At 39.0% G+C, this 19,310-nt stretch overlaps 2 protein-coding genes across 2 annotated transcripts; one reads left to right on the top strand and one right to left on the bottom strand.

Moving 5' to 3' along the window:
• Nucleotides 1-3,671: 3,671 nt before the first annotated feature.
• On the top strand, nt 3,672-6,187 carry LOC139945062 (uncharacterized). Its single transcript, XM_071942319.1, has 2 exons — nt 3,672-3,860; nt 4,782-6,187. Exons 1-2 carry the CDS (start codon nt 3,818-3,820, stop codon nt 5,297-5,299), a joined length of 561 nt encoding a protein of 186 aa, XP_071798420.1. The 5' UTR covers nt 3,672-3,817; the 3' UTR covers nt 5,300-6,187.
• LOC139945061 (uncharacterized) lies at nt 5,556-19,310 on the bottom strand. The gene is made up of 11 exons (XM_071942318.1): nt 19,168-19,310; nt 18,108-18,180; nt 17,126-17,270; nt 15,607-15,788; nt 14,323-14,422; nt 12,986-13,093; nt 12,415-12,521; nt 11,116-11,333; nt 10,436-10,512; nt 9,973-10,135; nt 5,556-9,573 (listed from the first exon to the last, which is right to left on the bottom strand). The coding sequence occupies exons 1-11, from the start codon at nt 19,205-19,207 to the stop codon at nt 9,539-9,541; spliced, it is 1,248 nt and encodes a 415-aa protein (XP_071798419.1). The 5' UTR covers nt 19,208-19,310; the 3' UTR covers nt 5,556-9,538.

Raw genomic sequence — 19,310 nt, 5'->3', positions numbered from 1 at the left:
GTTTTCCTCTTTATAAATAGTACACTTGTATGTTGATAATGTCAACACCACCCATTGCCAATTATTTTTAAAGGGACACGTTGCCTTGGATCGGACGAGTTGGCAGTGTAAAAAGCATCACTTGCCTCGAAATTGCGTGGTTTTCCTTTTGCTTTGCGAACTATACTGGTCGGCCATTTAGTGGGAGTCAAAAATTTGACTCCCATAATGGCCGACCGCGTTAGTCGACCAGGTAAAAGGAAAATCACGCAATGTTGTGGTTAATTTGTGTGGATCATTGTATTCTACTTTTAAAACATCTTTCCAACCATAATATGCATTTTATAGCAAACGGTTACAAACGCGTATCAAAGACCAACTCGACCGATCCAAGGCAACGTGTTCCTATGGAACCTACAATGTCAAAAAAAAAGGCGCAAAAACGCCAGTTTAGTTTTACTATTGTGTTGTTTTTTGCAGTTTTATTTGGGGTGTTTTATTTTAGCTCACATACGGCTAATATAAAACTGATATGGACATCAACTTTTTGATGATGGCGCGTGAAAACAAACTAATTTAAAAAACTGGATAGAAGAGAAGATTGCAATGCGAAACGTGTTTTAATTGAGTTATTGAGCTGAATTAGCTCCCTCTTGTGGATTTAGCTCCGTCGTAGGACGCTTGATAGATACTAATCTGTGGGGATGGGGGGGGGGGGCGGGGGGGGGGGTTGCGTGACTGATGCTGATAAATTATCACCGCGATCAAGTTTGAAATCAAGTCAAGAAGTGGTGCGAAACAGACGGATCCTTGATCAGGGTTGATGTTTTCGTTAAAACCAAATAAAATACAGAGATGAAGAAAAAGAAGATTTGAAGTTGAGGTGCCCTGGCTGGCTCTCTTGTGTGATTCGAATCAAGAAGATTTGAAGTTGAGGTGCCCTGGCTGGCTCTCTTGTGTGATTCGAATCAAGAAGATTTGAAGTTGAGGTGCCCTGGCTGGCTCTCTTGTGTGATTCGAATCAAGAAGATTTGAAGTTGAGGTGCCCTGGCTGGCTCTCTTGTGTGATTCGAATCAAGAAGATTTGAAGTTGAGGTGCCCTGGCTGGCTCTCTTGTGTGATTCGAATCAAGAAGATTTGAAGTTGAGGTGCCCTGCTGGCTCTCTTGTGTGATTCGAATCAAGAAGATTTGAAGTTGAGGTGCCCTGGCTGGTTCTCTTGTGTGATTCGAATCAAGAAGATTTGAAGTTGAGGTGCCCTGGCTGGCTCTCTTGTGTGATTCGAATCAAGAAGATTTGAAGTTGAGGTGCCCTGGCTGGCTCTCTTGTGTGATTCGAATCAAGAAGATTTGAAGTTGAGGTGCCCTGGCTGGCTCTCTTGTGTGATTCGAATCAAGAAGATTTGAAGTTGAGGTGCCCTGGCTGGTTCTCTTGTGTGATTCGAATCAAGAAGATTTGAAGTTGAGGTGCCCTGGCTGGCTCTCTTGTGTGATTCGAATCAAGAAGATTTGAAGTTGAGGTGCCCTGGCTGGCTCTCTTGTGTGATTCGAATCAAGAAGATTTGAAGTTGAGGTGCCCTGGCTGGCTCTCTTGTGTGATTCGAATCAAGAAGATTTGAAGTTGAGGTGCCCTGGCTGGCTCTCTTGTGTGATTCGAATCAAGAAGATTTGAAGTTGAGGTGCCCTGGCTGGCTCTCTTGTGTGATTCGAATCAAGAAGATTTGAAGTTGAGGTGCCCTGGCTGGCTCTCTTGTGTGATTCGAATCAAGAAGATTTGAAGTTGAGGTGCCCTGGCTGGCTCTCTTGTGTGATTCGAATCGTCCAGGAGCAGGGCCTATTATCGTAGAGCTGCTTGAGCACAACAGCAAACTACCATGCCACGTGTAAAATTTGTGACTGGTATCCTGCCTTGTTTGCTCCTTGTTTGCTAAGCAGAAAGGTGTTTAGTGTAAAATTCTCTGCTTATAAGCAGTTCTTTTGAAATTGGGCCCAAGCCAGCAGAGAGGAAGGGATGAACATGGTTGCGTGAAGATGAATGGACTGTTGGCGCAATTGCGATCCAATGCAGATACCCAACACAGGAAAAAGCGTAGGCCTATAAGTGAAACTTTGAGAGGTTTATGGTTCTCACAGTTTTTCTCTGTGGATTTCATAAAGACTTAAGACTAGTCTTATCTTGAGTTAGGACGCATTAGGACACAGAACTTTAGTTTATTGGATTGCTGTGTGAAATTGGACCCCGGTGTCCGGCTATTGTGACTGACCGCTGGACAACCCTTCCTCGATGCACCGTGATTGGTTGAAAGCTGCAACCCATCAACCACTCACATCACAAAGTACCACCAGGCTATACTTGCCCTAGTCTGAGCTTCTGGACAGGTAAACTAGAAGTTACACCTCTCTTAATGTTCATGCATGACGTCATAATTCTATACCCAAAATTAGGCCGCAACGCTGTGCCTATACAACTCTCTTAATATTTAGGTAAGAATAATTGTGACGAACTCGTGCATAAAAGAGAGGCGTATGGGTGGGATGGGGTTGGGCTACGCTGGATTCCACTTCAGTTTATATAACCATTGTGGTTTTAAAGCTGAGTGGATCCTATGCTGATTTGGTTTTGTGTCGAGTGTTTGTTAGGGGTGGTGACTAAACAATGGTCTCCCGTGGTTCCCAGCTTGTACAAAGACGAAATACAAACAAAACTTCAGGATATTGGTGAATCACATTCAGGAAAACGAAACCTCTTCGGAAGTTTTCCAAACTGAACTTATGAATAAATCAGTATCACAAGATAACCAATCTCAACAATACACAGGCATAATATAATATTTACCTTGAGTAAATCGCACTCCATTTATGGCCAAATTCCATCAGATAAACGGATAATTCTTGCATCACATGATCGTAAGCGTAATCCCATTCACAATCAGAGCCCAGACATTAAGCACAGAAATAATGTTAGGCAAGCTGTTTGCAAGGCAGTGGACACTATTGGTAATTGTCAGAGACTAGCCTTCACAGTTGGTGTATCTCAACATATGGATAAATAACTAATCTGTGAAAATTTTAGCTCAATCGGTCATCGAAGTTGCGAGATAATAATGAAATAAAAAAACGCCCTTGTCACACACATGAAGTTGTGTGCGTTTTTAAATGGTTGATTTCGAGACCTCAAATTCTAAATCTGAGGTCTCGAAATCAAATTCGTGGAAAATTACTTCTTTCTCGAAAAATATGGCACTTCAGAGGGAGCCGTTTCTCACAATGTTTTATACCATTAACCTCTCCCCATTATTCGTCACCAAGAAAGGTTTTATGCTAATAATTATTTTGAGTAATTACCAATAGTGTCCACTGCCTTTAAAACTATAGTACTATAGTATTAGTAGATAGGCCTACTCGAGTTGCATTTTGGATTTGGAGTCATTGCATGGCAATAATCATTTGTGAGAACTTGGCCTTGCCTTATATTCTTACTATCGAGGAGTAGATTTTTCGGAACTCGTGAGACTTCTCACTTCGGAAAAAAGAAACTGTCCTACTGGTTGTATTTTTTGTATAAAAGTTGGTTTGAATTGAATCGGATGAATTCGCTAAGCAGACTCGCAAAATGTAAATTTATTTTGTATTCTTATCAGTTTAGATAAAAATTGAACCTTTGGTCTGTTTAATTTTCATCTCGCGGTGTACTGTTGAAATAAAACTGCATGCACCATCCCTCAGTGACCGATGTACTAACTATACTATATGTGCTGTGGAGTTTTCTGCACGTCATCAGGTTTACCATATCGGGACCAAGAACCAGTTTACTAAAGGGATTCACTGGAACTTACCAAGATGACATCTTTAAGATCCTTTCTAGTATTCTTCCTCGTATTGGGTAAGTTTAAAGCAACCGGACACTATTGGTAATTACCCAAAATAATAATTGTTAGCATACACAATACTTGGTAACGGGCAAAGGAGAGAGCTATTAGAAATGGCTCCCTTTGAAGTAACGTAGTTTTTGAGAAAGAGGTAATTTCTCACTCAAACACTTCAGGCCTGAAGCCTTTTATTAGGCATCTGAAAGCCCACCAATTTGTGCAACAAGGGTGGTGTTTTTTTTCTTTCAGTAGTCTCTTGCAACTTGCAACAATGATCAATTGAGTCCAAACTTTCTCAGATTTGTTATTGTATGCATATGTTGGGATACACCAAGTGAAAAAAACTGGTCTTTGACATTTACCAAGTGTACAGTGCTTAGGCACTGAGGTTTCTAATTAAAACACAATGGGGGTATCTCTTTGGTGTATGCTACACTCTAAAAACTAAAGAGTTGGATCCAACACTTGCATGAGTTCGGTGAGTGACTACACTTTGAAAGTGTTGAATCCAGCATTTTATATGTTAAATCCACTATTTCAAAGTATTCGGTCAATGATTTAAGTGCCAGTTTAACTTTTAAAAAGCTGATCCAACAATTCAACAGAATTTTTTTGAGAAATGTTGAAATAACACTTAAATTGTTGAATTAACCCTTTTTGCATTACATCAACTTAAAATGCTAGATTTAACAAACAAAACGCTGGATCCAACACTTTCAAGAGTAGTCACTCACCGAACTCATGCAAGTGTTGGATTCAACTATTTAGTTTTTAGAGTGTACCTACAGTTTAGTAATTTGTTGCATCTCATGGAACTATCAAAATTAATGTTTCATCACAAGACGTTTGTAGAAGACATGATGCAAGAAAAGAGAAGATTTCTTTTGTGATTCATAAATCATGTGTATTATGTATATATTTTGTTCATGCTACAGGGTGTGCATTGGTTGTGGACAGCAGTACTACATTGGCAGCCACTACAACAGCTGGGACCACAACCAAGACGACCACTGCAAAAGTGACCACAAATCAACCAACCACAGCAAAAGTTACTACCCAACAACCAACCACAGCCAAGATGACCACAGCAAAAGTGACCACTGAGCAGCCCACCACAGCAGTCAACATGACCACAGCAAATCTGACCACCGAACAACCAAGCACCGATAACATGACAACTTCATTCTCAAATACAACTGGAAATGTGACCACCATGGTTTGGACAACTATGAACGGCACAACCGCGAGCACAACTGAACCCGCAAATAGTACCACAATGGAACCCAAGACCACCTCTCCCGTTACCAAACCCACCCCCTCCCCTAGTAATAACACTGGGATGGTTGTGGGCATCGTTGTAGGAGTAATCGGAGGTGTAGGTATCATCATTGGTGTCGCTGTTTACATTGTCAAGAAGAAACAACGACATGTTGCATACGGGAACCTCGAGTGAATGTAGCACTAGTGTACTTCTTTAAAAAATAATTTTAAAAAGAATAAAAAAGAATGATCTGTTGCAAACTGATTTAATTTATAACTTCAGTTAAGTTTCTAACAGAAGTGTATTGACGAATGTAACCGATTTGGTCAGATGCAGGGATTTTAACCAAATAATATACTTAACAGATCCTGAATTTTGCATCCAATTCTAATATGTAAATTGCTACCAATTTTTCACTGGGTTTGAAGAACAAACTAATTACACTCACTTTATGTTATGTACAGTATTGTAGTACTCTCTTTAATGCTTCAATTTGTCATGGCATTATTTAAATTAAACAAGTCTCTTAATAATGCACTGGACACCGTTGGTAAAATACCAGTAATCTCACTTGGTGTATCTCAACATATGCATAAAATATCAAGTCTGTGGAAATTTTGACTCACTTGGTCGAAGTTGCGAGAAAATAATAGAAGAAAAGTTGTGTGCTTTCAGATGCCTTGAACTCGCATTCAATTCAAATATTTTTGTGAGAAATTACTTCTTTCTCAAAAACTACCTTACTTCAGAGGGAGCCGTTTCTCACAATGGTTTATACTATCAACAGCTCTCTGGTTACCAAGTGAGTTTTTATGCTAACAATTATTTTGAGTATTTACCAATAGTGTCCAGTGCCTTTAATAAGCAAAGATACAATAAATTGCATGCAGAGTGGTACTGACATTATTATTATCTATGAAAACATGTCACATAATTACAATAGATATAATGGTATAAAATGAATAGAATATTAATCAAATTTATGTGCTATGGACGGAATAACATTTTGAAAATCAAGCATTCAAAAAGATACTTCACATGTAATTATTAGATCAACCAATAAAAGCCATAATTAAACTTGATGTGTGTCGCCATCTTTGATGAATCAGGGATGCAGCAGCGGGCCAATTTTTCTGGATAACCATGATAACCAGAAATTGAGCCTTGAGGCTGACCTCATGGCTCTGCTTACCAGGGAATTCTAGCCTTATGATCACCAGCTTTGGTCACTTAAAATTGTTAGTGCCAATTTTCTGCAACAACTCAAATAAGCAAAGCATCATTTGTAATGGAGAACATTCCTTGCTAATCTATGAAATGCAAATTAAGGAGAGGACAGTAAGGAGAGCGATGGGATTGAGCCCTGGACTGAAGACCTTGACCAGTGGAAAAAACCGTTTTCCCGACATAATTATTTGAAGATCCACGCCACTCTGGCAAAACCTGAAACTTCTAGCCATTTACCATAATGCAATAAATCACTGAAAAGTTTTTTTTTAAATTGATGCCATGGACAAAATAATATCGCAAAAACTTCATACAATGTACCTGAATCTCATTATTGCAAATTGAGACAAAGTTTAGGGTTTTGCATAATCATATCTTTATATCAAAATCAACTCCAATTTGAGAAACCTATTGACCCCTTGCACGCGCGTCACACGCTGCGACTGGTGCCACGCTCACCGTTGGTGGGCAAGTTAGGTTTACGTGTATTAACGCCGCGTCGCCTAAAACGCGCACTTCACGCACAGCATACTCTATGCATAGAGTTATATATGAAAATGCACAGTGAAATTGCCCACCAGTATGGCGCATTCGAGATTTTTCTGATGATGACGTCAGGTGAAATGGGTCAAGAGGGGGGAAAGCGATTCATCGTAAATAATATTCAAATGGAAAACTATCAATTCGTACTGTTATCCGAAGAAGATTAGAAATCTACTAATTCTTTGAAGGGCCACAGAAAGGAAGCAGTCGAGAATTATAGGAATGCTACATGTAACACATTGATTTAGTCAGTGCTAAATGTTGAGACAAACATGTCACTAAAGTAACTTAAAGTTCCACAATGGTTTAATTACAAATTATTGCATTATGATTTAATCAAGAGAAGACAAATAGGAGGAAACGTGGTTTAGAAAATTTCTGCCTTGAATGTGTCAGAATGAAACGTGAGGCATTAACAGGGAGCTACCTTTACAGTTAAAATACCGTGACTTTTCTGTAGAATGACGCAATTAAATCTATTGGGAATGCATGGTAAACTGACCCTCCCTGTCAACTTACCGCGACTGTGATGTAAAACGGGCCAAAAGAGGTCGCGGAGGACTTCCGCCTAGCCTTGGTAACTTAACAGGGCCCCTAAAAGGTCATAATGGGAACAGCTTCGCGCTGTAAACCTACCGCGAACAGGCTGTACAACGTTATGCAATTGTCGCGGAATACAAGTCCAGGTTGGAACGCACTGTAGAATTACACCAAAGCCAGTCACGGTAACTTTCCGGGCGGCAGCAGAAGAAAAAGTCCAATGGGAACACAGCTTAAGTTTTGACTCGTGTTGAAACTGACACACGTGCTTTTAGGGGTTTTGCAAGAGTTTGCACATCCTGAAGTATAAGTTCAAGTGATTGATTTTGATAAAGTACAGAAAAAAAACAGCCGTACAACATTTTAAGCTGATACATGTTTGTACACAAACATAGATGCACCCACACCACACATCTACAAAATGCAGCGAAAGTTAACGCTCTAGACAGTATAGGTAGCTCTCTGGACATTACACAGGCATGATATTTTTGGTCCTTAAAACAAGTAGGAATATTCATAACTAGTACACAGGCTTGCTCTATGTGCTAACCAACATGTGGTCTTTTCAGGCTGTTTTATCACAATTTGTCTTTTATTTCAAATGGGTCAAAAAATCAGAAATCAAGTATGAAGAATGTTATGCCTGGTTACACAATTGCTATGCTACAATGTAGTCAACACAGTATCGGCTAGATTAATCCTTAAGTGTGTGAAAAACGCGCATGGAACGAATCCGTCGCAAAACACCTTCAATGAAAGCTCACACAAAACCAAAACCTTCAATGAAAGGCAGGTCTGTATGTTTCGTTTTCTGAGAGGGCAATGACGCCAAGGCATTTTCTCCTTTGTAAAGGGCACCCTATGAGGAAATTGTTAATTTCTACTGGTGCATTTTCAATGGCACCAAGGCATTGACCAGGGGGCACGGAGACAACAAAGGCAATTGCCTCCAAGAAGTATCAGGTCTGGAAAGGTCACACAAACACACAGAGATCTCACAATCGGGTCAAAGGTTTGCTACCCTCAATCGCACGGTGAAAACACAACAAAATGGATCCTTTAAATTTAGTACTTGTAGTAAATTATAGCAAAGTTCACACTAACCTACAGAGATTTCACAATCAGGTCAAAGGTCAGTGTTTGCTGCCCTCAATTGCTCAGTGAAAACACAACAAAATGGATCCTTTAAATTTAGTACTTGTAGTAAATTATAGGAAAGGTCACACTAACCTACAGAGATTTCACAATCAGGTCAAAGGTCAGTATTTGCTGCCCCATAATTGCTCAGTGAAAACACAACAGAATGGCACCTTTAAATTTAGTACTTATAGTAAATTGCAAACACTATAATTGGTATGGTGCCTAATCGCCATAGAAGTTTAAAAAAAAAAAACTTTGGCCGAGAGAAAAATCAAATGGTCCTCATTGGGATTTGAACCCAAGACCCAAGACACTCTGGGCAGATGCTCTACCAGCTGAGCTTTGAGACACAGAGGTATACTCCCTCGAGTTTACCCTACAAACCACATTTTGCAATGTGCAGTCTTAGCAATGCAATGTGCAGTCTTAGCAATTTTTCTTACTTCCACCTCCAACGCAAAATGTTACTTCATAAACTGACCTTAATTTCACCATTTCAAAGCAGTTTTTTTACATCTTAGAAATACAGGCATTTTTAAAGTTACCTTGCTAGATTTCACAGACCCGAACGTACAAGAAAATTTACTTTGGAAACAACACTGCAAAGCGATCGCAGCGCATTTGTTAAAAGGTTTTTGTGATGTATTTTGCAACTTTTCATGCATTTTTAAAACCAATCCAACCCGATTATGGTTGCCAATAAATGATCCTTACCCTTGCCCATTATAGTTATCAATATGACCGCCTGGACCAGCATGGCTGGTTTTGGCTGCAAAGCACCGATTCCATCCAAAATAAAGAAACAACTTTCTTAAGGGAACAGACAAGTGAGGGTTAAGGGTCTTTAAAGATTGCTAGTTTTTATCTTTATTGCTTTTAAACAAAATTCACAATTGTCTTACGAGGACAATGAGCAGGGCCAGCATTAGTGTCTTTTCTTTCCAAAGGATGCATTTTCAATCCAGGAGGAGACGAGTCTCTTCACCGCCAGATACGACATGTGTTATCTTTGCTTCCTGAAGAACGAACGAATGAAAAAGCATTGTTAAAGAAAATGTCCTCATTGCAAGCTTTTTAATCCTTTGCAACATAGCAACTTATACTGTGCCAGAAATTGGGCAGTAAGACTCCCCCGTCCCAGATGAAAAGTTTTGTGCTTACTGTAGCAGAAAAAAATTGCTTAAGCAAAACTGTGTATTTCATAGGTTTAAGTAAGTTAAGCGTCCATCTTGGCGTGTTCACCATTAGTTTGTATTGTTACGTTATTTATTTTCATACATAAAGCACCAGTTAGCATAACTTTTAACGTGGTAACGGTAAGCAGCGCTATGAAATGAAATTGCACAGTAAGCACAAAATCAGCTGTTAAGCAGCTCTATGAAAATGGGCCCAGTGCAAGGCATAGCTCTACTGACCTGTAATGATGATACTGCCCTCATAGTTGAATGCACAACTGAAGATCTCGTCTGTGTGTCCTTCTAGCACCTGCAGACACTTTCCTGTCAGTGGATCCCACAGTCTGGCTGTCTTGTCCGAGCTCGCTGTCAATAACTTACTGCCTTGAGGGTTGAAGGTGATCTGAAGGAGAAAGAAAAAAGATCAAGGTGATATTAGGTCAATTTATGCTTAACTAGGGAGCTTTCTCCACACCAACGCCTGGGCCCAATTTCATTAAATGTTAAGCCAAAAATACTGCTTCACAAATTTCTTTGCAAAATTTTGGCCGGTAACCTGTTCCTGCTAAGCAATACTATTCTTTGCTTAGCAAGTTTTTGTGCTTACAAGCTTTAAGAAATTAGGCCCTAATGCTTAGTTGGTGTATGGAGAGCAAGTAACGCCATGAGGAAAACTTAAAGAGAGAACTTAATAAAAGATTACCTTTGATATTTCCCCTTCATGACCTTCTAGCTTGGCTATACAATTATGGGTGACGGCATTGTACACTCTGGCTGTACCTGCAAAAACAAACACAAGAAAACAAACCAAATTTAAACCAATTGAATCTGCAGGAGATTGGTAGCTCTCAGACCTACATGAAACAGCTTTTGAAGGCATCGGACACGCTTGATAATTACTCAAAGTATATACGAGCACAAAAATTTACTTGGTACTAGCAACGCAAATTGTAAGAAATTACTCAATCTGAAGTAACGGAGTTTTTGAGAAAGAGGTAATTTCTCACTCAAATATTTGAAACTAAGACGAACCAAATTTGAACCAATTGAAATTGCAGGAGATTGGAAGCTCTCAGACCTACATAAAACAGTTTTTGAAGGCATTGGACGTGTTTTGTAATTACTCAAAATATATATTAGCATAAAAACCTACTTGGTACGAGCAACGGAGAGCTGATAACAGTAAAACAAATTGTGAGAAATGACTCAATCTGAAGTAACGTAGTTTTTGAGAAAGAGATAATTTCTCACCCAAATATTTGAACCTAAGTCTCAGGCACACAAATTTGAGCAAAAAGGGTGATGTTCCTTTTATTGTTCTCTTGCAACTTCGATGACCTATTGTGTCCAATTTAACCCTCAACATATTGAAAACCAACTTACTGTCTGCCGATGCCGATGCAATGTACTGTCCGGTGAAATCAAATACAACGTCTAGGACCTCGTCTTCATGGCCCCGCAGGGTACCGATGCATTTGCCGTTACTAGCATCCCATATCTTGCAGGATTTATCCATGGAACCAGTGACGATCAACGAGCAGTCGTAGTTGAACTGGGCGGAGCTGATCTCTCCTCTGTGACCGATGAGGGTGTGGATTCGTCTGGGAAGGTGGAACAACAGAAGTAATGAGAAAAGGTCTCCTTTCAAAGTACAGACCACAGACCATGGAGCTTAACTAAACATGCCCAGACTAACTTTCTGAACTATGCCAAAGCAAATTGTCTCCCATCCAAGTAGAGACCAAGTAGAGTCAAAGTCAAAAACTTTACTCCACAAAATAGCGTAACAAGTTAGTTCACTGCGTAAAAGGAAAACTGTGCTATTTAGAGGCATATTTGTATGCGTAATTATAGTCTACTTTTAAAAACATCTTTCTTACTATGTATGCATTTTCATAGCAATAGATTTCAAATTCTTTTTCATCACTGTTCATAGACCAACTCGCCCGCTCCACGGCAACGTGCCCCTTAAAGTGTCTTGCTTAAGGACACAAGGGTCACGACCGAGACTCGAACCCACACTCTGCTGAACAGAAACACCAGAGCTCGAGATTGGTGCTCTTATCCGCTCAGTACGTACAATGCCAAAACAAATTGTCTCCCACCCAAGTACTGAGTACAGACCATGGAGCTTAACTAAACTGTTTCCCCTACTATTGCCTGTTTGTCCGGTCGACTGTTCTTCACTAATGACTGTAATGACAGTCATCTAAGTACTGACTAAAGTCAATGTTGCTCAACTAAACTCTTGCCCCTACTATTGTCCGTTCTTCACTAATTACTGTAATGACAGTCATCCAAGTACTGACTACAGTCAATGTTGCTCAACTAAGCTCTTGCCCCTACTATTGCCTGTCTGTCCGGTCCACTGCCCTCCACTAATGCCCGCCTGATTCAGGTCTTACCTGCCAGAGTGTACATCCCAGACAGAGACGGCACTAATCACAGACAGTCGAGCTTAACTTAGCTCTTGCCCCTACTATTGCCTGTCTGTCCAGTCAACTGCTCTCCACTAATGACTGCCTGATTATTCAGCTCTTACCTGCCAGAGTGTACATCCCAGACAGAGACGGTACTAATCACAGACAGTGGAGCTTAACTAAACTCTTGCCCCTACTACATATATTGCCTGCTTTTCTGGTCCACTGCTCTCCACTAATGACCAACTGATTCAGCTCTTACCTGCCAGAGTGTACATCCCAGACAGAGACGGTGTGATCAAACGATCCAGTGATGATCCGATCCCCAGTTGTATTGAACGACAAGGAGATGATCTCTGCTGAATGACCCTGTGGCAGAGAACAAACAGTAAAGACTATTCAGGTCAAATGTCAAAATCAATCCAACCAAAGACAAAAATGGCAACATGGAAGAGAGAAATGGAAGCTTTCAAAAGTGAAACTTGAAAAGTGAAATCTATAAAAACAGAGATGTTATGGGCTGTTGAAAAACTGTGAGCACAAAGTGTGAAACATGTGCTGCTTGCGAGCATGAAGCCTGCGTTCTTACATTAGTACACTTTTCTTTGGTTTTAAAAGCCCTACTCTTCAATATTGTATGGTTTCATCTTCATGTTTTATGGATTTGATCTTAACTTTAAAACAAAAAACTAAATACATGTAGTATTAAAAAATATATACATTCATTTTTTTTTTTTTTCTTTCTTTGGGGGGGGGGGAGGAGGGGATTAAAAAAATGGATTCCTGGTTGAAAACAGAGAAATCACAACCGGATTCCTGAATATAACACTCACAGCTAATGTTGAGATTTCATCCCCAGACTCCACGTCCCACAGCTTGGCGGTTGTGTCCATACTACCTGTGGCTAGTATGGTACTCTGTGGGTTGAAGGCTACACATACCTGCCATTGACAACACAAGTAGAAACAACTATCAACATCTACTACAACAAAGTTGTAGATCCCTGTCCACTTCCCCCTGACAATAAACATTCTTCCCCGTCCCCTGGCTCAATGTTAAAGGCAGTGGACACTATTGGTAATTACTCAAAATAATTATTAGCATAAAACCTTTCTTGGTGACAAGTAATTGGGAAAGGTTGATGGTATAAACATTATATGAGAAATAGCTCCCTCTGCAGTGCCATAGTTGTCGAGAAAAAAGTAATTTTCCACGAATTTGATTTCGAGACTTCAGATTTAGAACTTGAGGTCTCGAAATCAACCATCTAAACGCACAAAACTTTGTGTGACAAGGTTTTTTCTTCTTTCAATATTATCTCGCAACTTCGATGACCGATTGAGCTCAAATTTTTACAGGTTGGTTATTTTATGCATATGTTGAGATACACCAAATGTGAAGGCTAGTCTTTGACAATTACCAATAGTGTCCACTGCCTTTAATTGGAATGTAGGAGACTGTGCAATGAGAGCCAACAATGAAAGAGGGCACGGGGGCCCAACGAGACATGGCCGGGATTGAAGGTATGTAGTTAAAAAGTTCTCAAAATTTAAACCTGGCTTCATGATTAGGAAACGATTGTTAGGAAAACTACCTTGCTCAAACGACTTGATCACAATAGTAGTAATAACAGGTGCTAGAACATCAATACACTTTTAAAGACACTGGACACTATTGGTAATTGTCAAAGACCAGTCTTCTCACTCGGTGTATCCCAACATATACATAACATAACAAACCTGTGAAAATTTGAACTCAATTGGTCGTCGAAGTTGCGAGAAAATAATGGAAGAAAAAACACCCACACGAAGTTGTGTGCTTTCAGATGCTTGATTTCGAGACCTCAAATTCTAATTCTGAGGTCTCAAAATCAAATTCGTTGAAAACTACTTCTTTCTAGAAAACTACGTCACTTCAGAGGGAGCCGTTACTCACAATGTTTTACACTATCAACCTCTCCCCATTACTTGTTACCAAGTAAGGTTTTATGCTAAAAATTATTTTGAGTAATTACCGATAGTGTCCACTGCCTTTAACAGAATCAATAACATGAACATTACATCTTTGGTTTGCAATTAACACAATGTGATAAAATATTTACTTTGTTGTATAATCATTCAACGGTATAATTGGCAAAATACAGTTACAAAGCAGTAAAGAAAGTACTTACAATTTCAGCTGTATGGCCTCTGAACGTGTGGTAGCATTTCCCAGTCTCTGAACTCCATAACTTACACGTCTTGTCAAACGACCCAGTTGCTATTTTATCCCTGAATTTCATGAGAAAATTTGTGCATGTCACAAAAGTTATTATTATTATTATTATTATTATTATTATTATTATTATTATTATTATTATTATTATTATTATTATTATTGCTATTGGTTTATTTATACCATATTGCAGTCCAAAGGCTGAATTGCACAGTGGTTACAGTTGGTGAAAAATGTCATCAACACACAGAAGAAAATTAACTATTACATAAAGCGTCCAAAAAACACAAGTGATGAAAACTTTGAAAAGAAGCAGGGCATAAAAACTAGCACAAACACCAATGAAGAAACATTTGTTTTTTTATAGCAATCCATTTAGATACAAAATAAGACTATTATAAAAACATTAATTTGTACAAGATAAAAATATGATTCTAGTCATAACTAGACTATCATTGACTATACTACCATACACTCAGAGTTGGTCAGATTGTGGTTTGATAACTATGGTCCTTGATCAAACTTGCACATAAGGTTTATCGCGAACCCTCACAGAGATATAGGCAATGCGTGAGCACGTCGTGCATGACACCATACACCGCAGCGCTGAATGCCCCCTCTGCCTACCCATAACGCATTGCGGTTCTGAATTGTAATAAACCTTTTTTAGTGTCAGGTAAAACCCAATCACACTGTTCTTTGTCTTCAATGCAATACATCATCATAATAATTATAATAATAATAATAATAATAAAGTCGCACATATCCACCCTGCTGGGTGTTTAAGGCACAGTAAAACCAAAAACAAACGAAAAAGAAAACAACACAAATAAATTAGTCCTTGAAAACCTGTGACAAAAGATAAGTTTTGAGAAGAGATTTGAAATTTGTGGTACAAAGACAAGATCTAAGATTTAAGTGGTAGAGAGTTCCATATGCGTGGCGCAGCTGAAGAAAAAGACCTGTCACCCCAAGAGTGTCAAGACTTGGGTTCAATGAGAAGCATGGAACTTAATCGAAGATTCCTTGAAGAAATGCAAACTTTTTGAAGTAGTTCTGATGAATAGTGGGGAGCCTTGCCGCTAAGTGCTTTGTGGACAATGAGCATCAGCTTGAAGATGATTCGATGAGAGATAGGGAGCCAGTGTAGTTGATTCAGAATAGGGGTGATAGAAGTGTCACAATGCAAGCTGCAGTGTTTTGGAGGTGTTAATCTTACAAACGATAATTGAAAACTCACCCGTATGGATTGTTGAATGCGATGGCATACACTACATTTCTGTGCCCTTCCAACGTGTGGAGTTCCTCCCCTGAGGCAGTGTCCCACACCTTACAGGTTCTGTCATAGCTGCCAGTGATGAAGCTGGAGCCAGATTTATTGAATGCAACATTTGTCAGAGGGAGGATGTGCGCTCGGAGTGCCTGTTAACAGAGTATCATTTTAGGAATAAAGAATTAGCTGTTGCAAACTGCTTACCAACCAAAAGGACCTACGGTATAATTATTGCAAAAAATGGTCATTAAAGGGAAGGTACACGTTTGTAAATTACTCATAACAAATATTAACTTAAAAACTGACTTGGTAACAAACATTGGAGACCTCTTGGTAGTATAAAACATTGTGGGAAACCACTCCCTCTGAAGTAATGTAGTTTTTGAGAAAGAGGTAATTTCTCACTAAAATAATAAAAGACTTCTAGCTAGACGTCTTTTATTCCTATCTGAAAGCACACAAATTCGTCCAACAAGGGTGTTTTTTCTTTCATCATTTTCTCGCAACTTCGATGACCGATTGAGCCCAAATTTTCACAGGCTTGTTATTTTATGCGTATATGATGGCATACACCAAGTGAGAAGACTGGTCTTTGACAATTACCAAATGTGCACCTTCCCTTTAACAGCCATGGCCTCCGTTGCCCCTGGTCTTGGTCTTGGTGCCCCTTCAAATGTTTCCCCATTGCCAATTCAAAGATGAAATTCCAGGTGTGCTTTATTTTGGTTTACTTACATTAATTATTTTCCCCATCCTCCGTGCTAATTAATTTGCTTATCTACATGTATGTAATATTTTATAAATATGTAATATCATGAAATAAATAATAGTATGAAATAAATGTTGACTTGATTTGAATCTAGGGCCGGATCCGAACTGGCGGCTACAGCTACGGCTACGGCCGAATCGCCGCGTCATCATGCATTGAAGTATAGGAAGCCCTTAGCAACACCCCTGGCAACGGTCGTAGCCGCAGCCGTAGCCACCAATTCAGCGCGGCCTAACTTAAAGACAGTGGACACTCTTGGTAATTGTCAAAGACTAGTCTTCACAGTTGGTGTATCTCAACATATGCATAAAATAACAAACCTGTGAAAATTTAAGCTCAATCGGTCCTCGAAGTTGCGAGATAATAATGAAAGAAAAAACACCCTTGTCACACGAAGTTGTGTGCTTTCTGATGCTTGATTTTGAGACCTCAAATTCTAAACTTGAGGTCTCCAAATCAAATTCATGGAAAATTACTTCGTTTTCGAAAACTACGCCACTTCAGAGGGAGCTGTTTCTCACAATGTTTTATACTATCAACCTCTCCCCATTACTCGTAATCAAGAAAGGTTTTATGATGATAATTATTTTGAGTAATTACCAAGTGTCCACTGCCTTTAATTGAATGTAATTCATGCCTGTTGGAATGCTTAAACGATCTGAACAACAGCGTTCCGACTTCTGTGACGGACATTTCAAGATTCTCAAGAAAGTTTACCTTGAATAGGTAGAATGTGTGCTCGTCATTCAGGCCGATCTTCTGCTGTAGTCTCTCTATAAGCTGTCTGACCTGTAATGTGCGATTAGCTGTGACTAGAGGCTCCTTACTCACAATCTCATCCAGAATGGCGTCGATATCACTCCTTGAAAAAAGACCATCATGAAACCAATCAAAATATTAAACACAGGTCTATTAAGCAAAATTCTTAAGAATGAATAAAACTGCATCTATTTCAGTGGAAAATTACTTCTTTCTCTAAAACTACACTACTTCGAAGGGAGCCGTTTCTCACAATGTTTTAAACTATCAACAGCTCTCCATTGCGTGTTACCAAGTAAGTTTTTTTGCTAACAATTTTTTTGAGTAATTACCAAAAGTGTCCAGTGCTTTTGACTAAAAAACACTTACAATGTAAAACTAATCACCATACCTGCTGCAAAAATATAGGACTCAAACTGCCTCTAGCTACTAAGCAAGCTTGCTGGGGCCAATTTCATAGAGCTGCTTAAGCAAAAAATTTGCTTTAGCACGAAAATAGCTCGCTTATTTTACACATGTTACTGGCCAAAGTTTCATGGCATATACATTGCTTGTGACTGGTATTTAGCTGTTGTTTACTTAGAATAACAATTGAGTGGAGTCTTGGCCGGTAAACTGACTTTATTAAGCCAGGATTTTTTTGCTTAAGCAAACTTTTGTGCTTAAGCAGCTCTATGAAGTTGGGCCCAGGTCTAGGTGGTAAGCCATCTGCTCTTGTGGTAAGACATCTGGGCCAAATTTTCATAAAGAAAATTCTGCTTAGCAAATTTCTAAACTAAGCAAGAAATGGCCGAGGTACCACTCGCAACAATGGTTGCTATATGCTTTTCCGGCTGGTAATCCATTTTTTGCTAAGCAAACGTTTGTTCGAGCTCAACAAAAAGTTAAGTTTTACATGCTAGCGAAACACACCAAAAGTTTTTTTAAATTGATTTCTTACTCTGGCTTGAGATCCAAGAGGTCAATGGACTTTGTCTTGACGATGTTGGACTGCTCATATTCCAAGATGATACCTAGAGATAGTATAGACAGAAAGTTACAACTATTTCTTTGAAAAAAACAAACTGAGTGTTGTTAAACCATTGAGCACATGACCTTTTCTTTTTCATCTGCAAGTAAAAAGCATTTATTGCACATGAAGACAGTGGTGTAGTGACAGGGTAGGGGGAAATGAGAAAGGGGTTTGTGCCCCAAACGCGGTCTCGGGGAGAGGGGGCGCAGCACCAAATTGAAAACAAAATAAAAATGGCTTGCCCTATTTTACTAGTTTGACATCCACCTCGAAAAGACTTTCAATGGCAAAGTGAGTGAAGGGGGATTATTTACTTACTTACAGCCACTGGGGAAAACTTTCCGTACTGCCACTACTTTCTCTCACCAACTTTTTTACTAACATAAAAGAGTATATCTCAATGAGATTCTCATTTGAATAAATAATATTTCTATTTAATTTCATATTACGAATGGTGGCATACAGAAAACTTTCAAAATTTCATAAAAATAAAGTTATTTTTTCAATTAGTGATTCTAGTTTTTGTTCCCTCAACTCAAGCAACAGTACTGGAGAATCAGCAGCAGCCATGCAGGTTTCCATAACCTTTCCATCAATCAAACTCACTGTTTTCTAATAATAATATTTTTAATTTTAAAAGCAGATTAAATTTGAATGGAAACTTATGACTTGTTCTGTTGTTGTAAACCGAACAACAAAGTCAATGATTTAGTTGAATCATTGATAATAAACTAAACAAATTAATTGGTGCATATGTTTACTCAGTTTAGCACCAACCGAAAGCATTATTAAAAAATCTATCAATTGACAATTGAATTTTATGAAGAGTTTACACAATTTACAAATGGATGAATGCCCAACCAATCAAGTAATATCAATATCATGCAATAGCATGCATGTCCAGGCATTTTCACCATACGAAAATTGGTCTGTCCAATTTCTACTACTTTGAAATATGATAACCAGCCCAAAAATAGCTAAATCTTACCTGGAGGATAGTACCTCAACAGAAATCGCTTTAGCCTCATGATCAACCAGCTTTCTAACCCCAAAACGTTACGAGTAATGCTTGACAACGGCACAAATTTCCACAGAAATGTGTATGGCGGAATTTTTTGTGGTTGCTGTAGA

This window comes from Asterias amurensis, chromosome 12 (genome assembly GCF_032118995.1).
Source record: "Asterias amurensis chromosome 12, ASM3211899v1".
NCBI lineage: Eukaryota > Metazoa > Echinodermata > Asteroidea > Forcipulatida > Asteriidae > Asterias > Asterias amurensis.
Note: the sequence above shows the minus strand (reverse complement) of the source record. Positions and strands in the feature narration are given on the sequence as shown.

Coding starts and splice junctions, on each gene's coding strand:
- LOC139945062 (XM_071942319.1), top strand. CDS start 3,818: ATGACATCTTTAAGATCCTTTCTAGTATTCTTCCTCGTATTGG. Junction 3,861..4,781: donor AGTATTCTTCCTCGTATTGG/GTAAGTTTAAAG, acceptor TTCATGCTACAG/GGTGTGCATTGGTTGTGGAC.
- LOC139945061 (XM_071942318.1), bottom strand. CDS start 19,207: ATGAGGCTAAAGCGATTTCTGTTGAGGTACTATCCTCCAG. Junction 18,181..19,167: donor GTTGAGGTACTATCCTCCAG/GTAAGATTTAGC, acceptor TACTATCTCTAG/GTATCATCTTGGAATATGAG. Junction 11,334..12,414: donor TGGGATGTACACTCTGGCAG/GTAAGAGCTGAA, acceptor CCACCTTCCCAG/ACGAATCCACACCCTCATCG.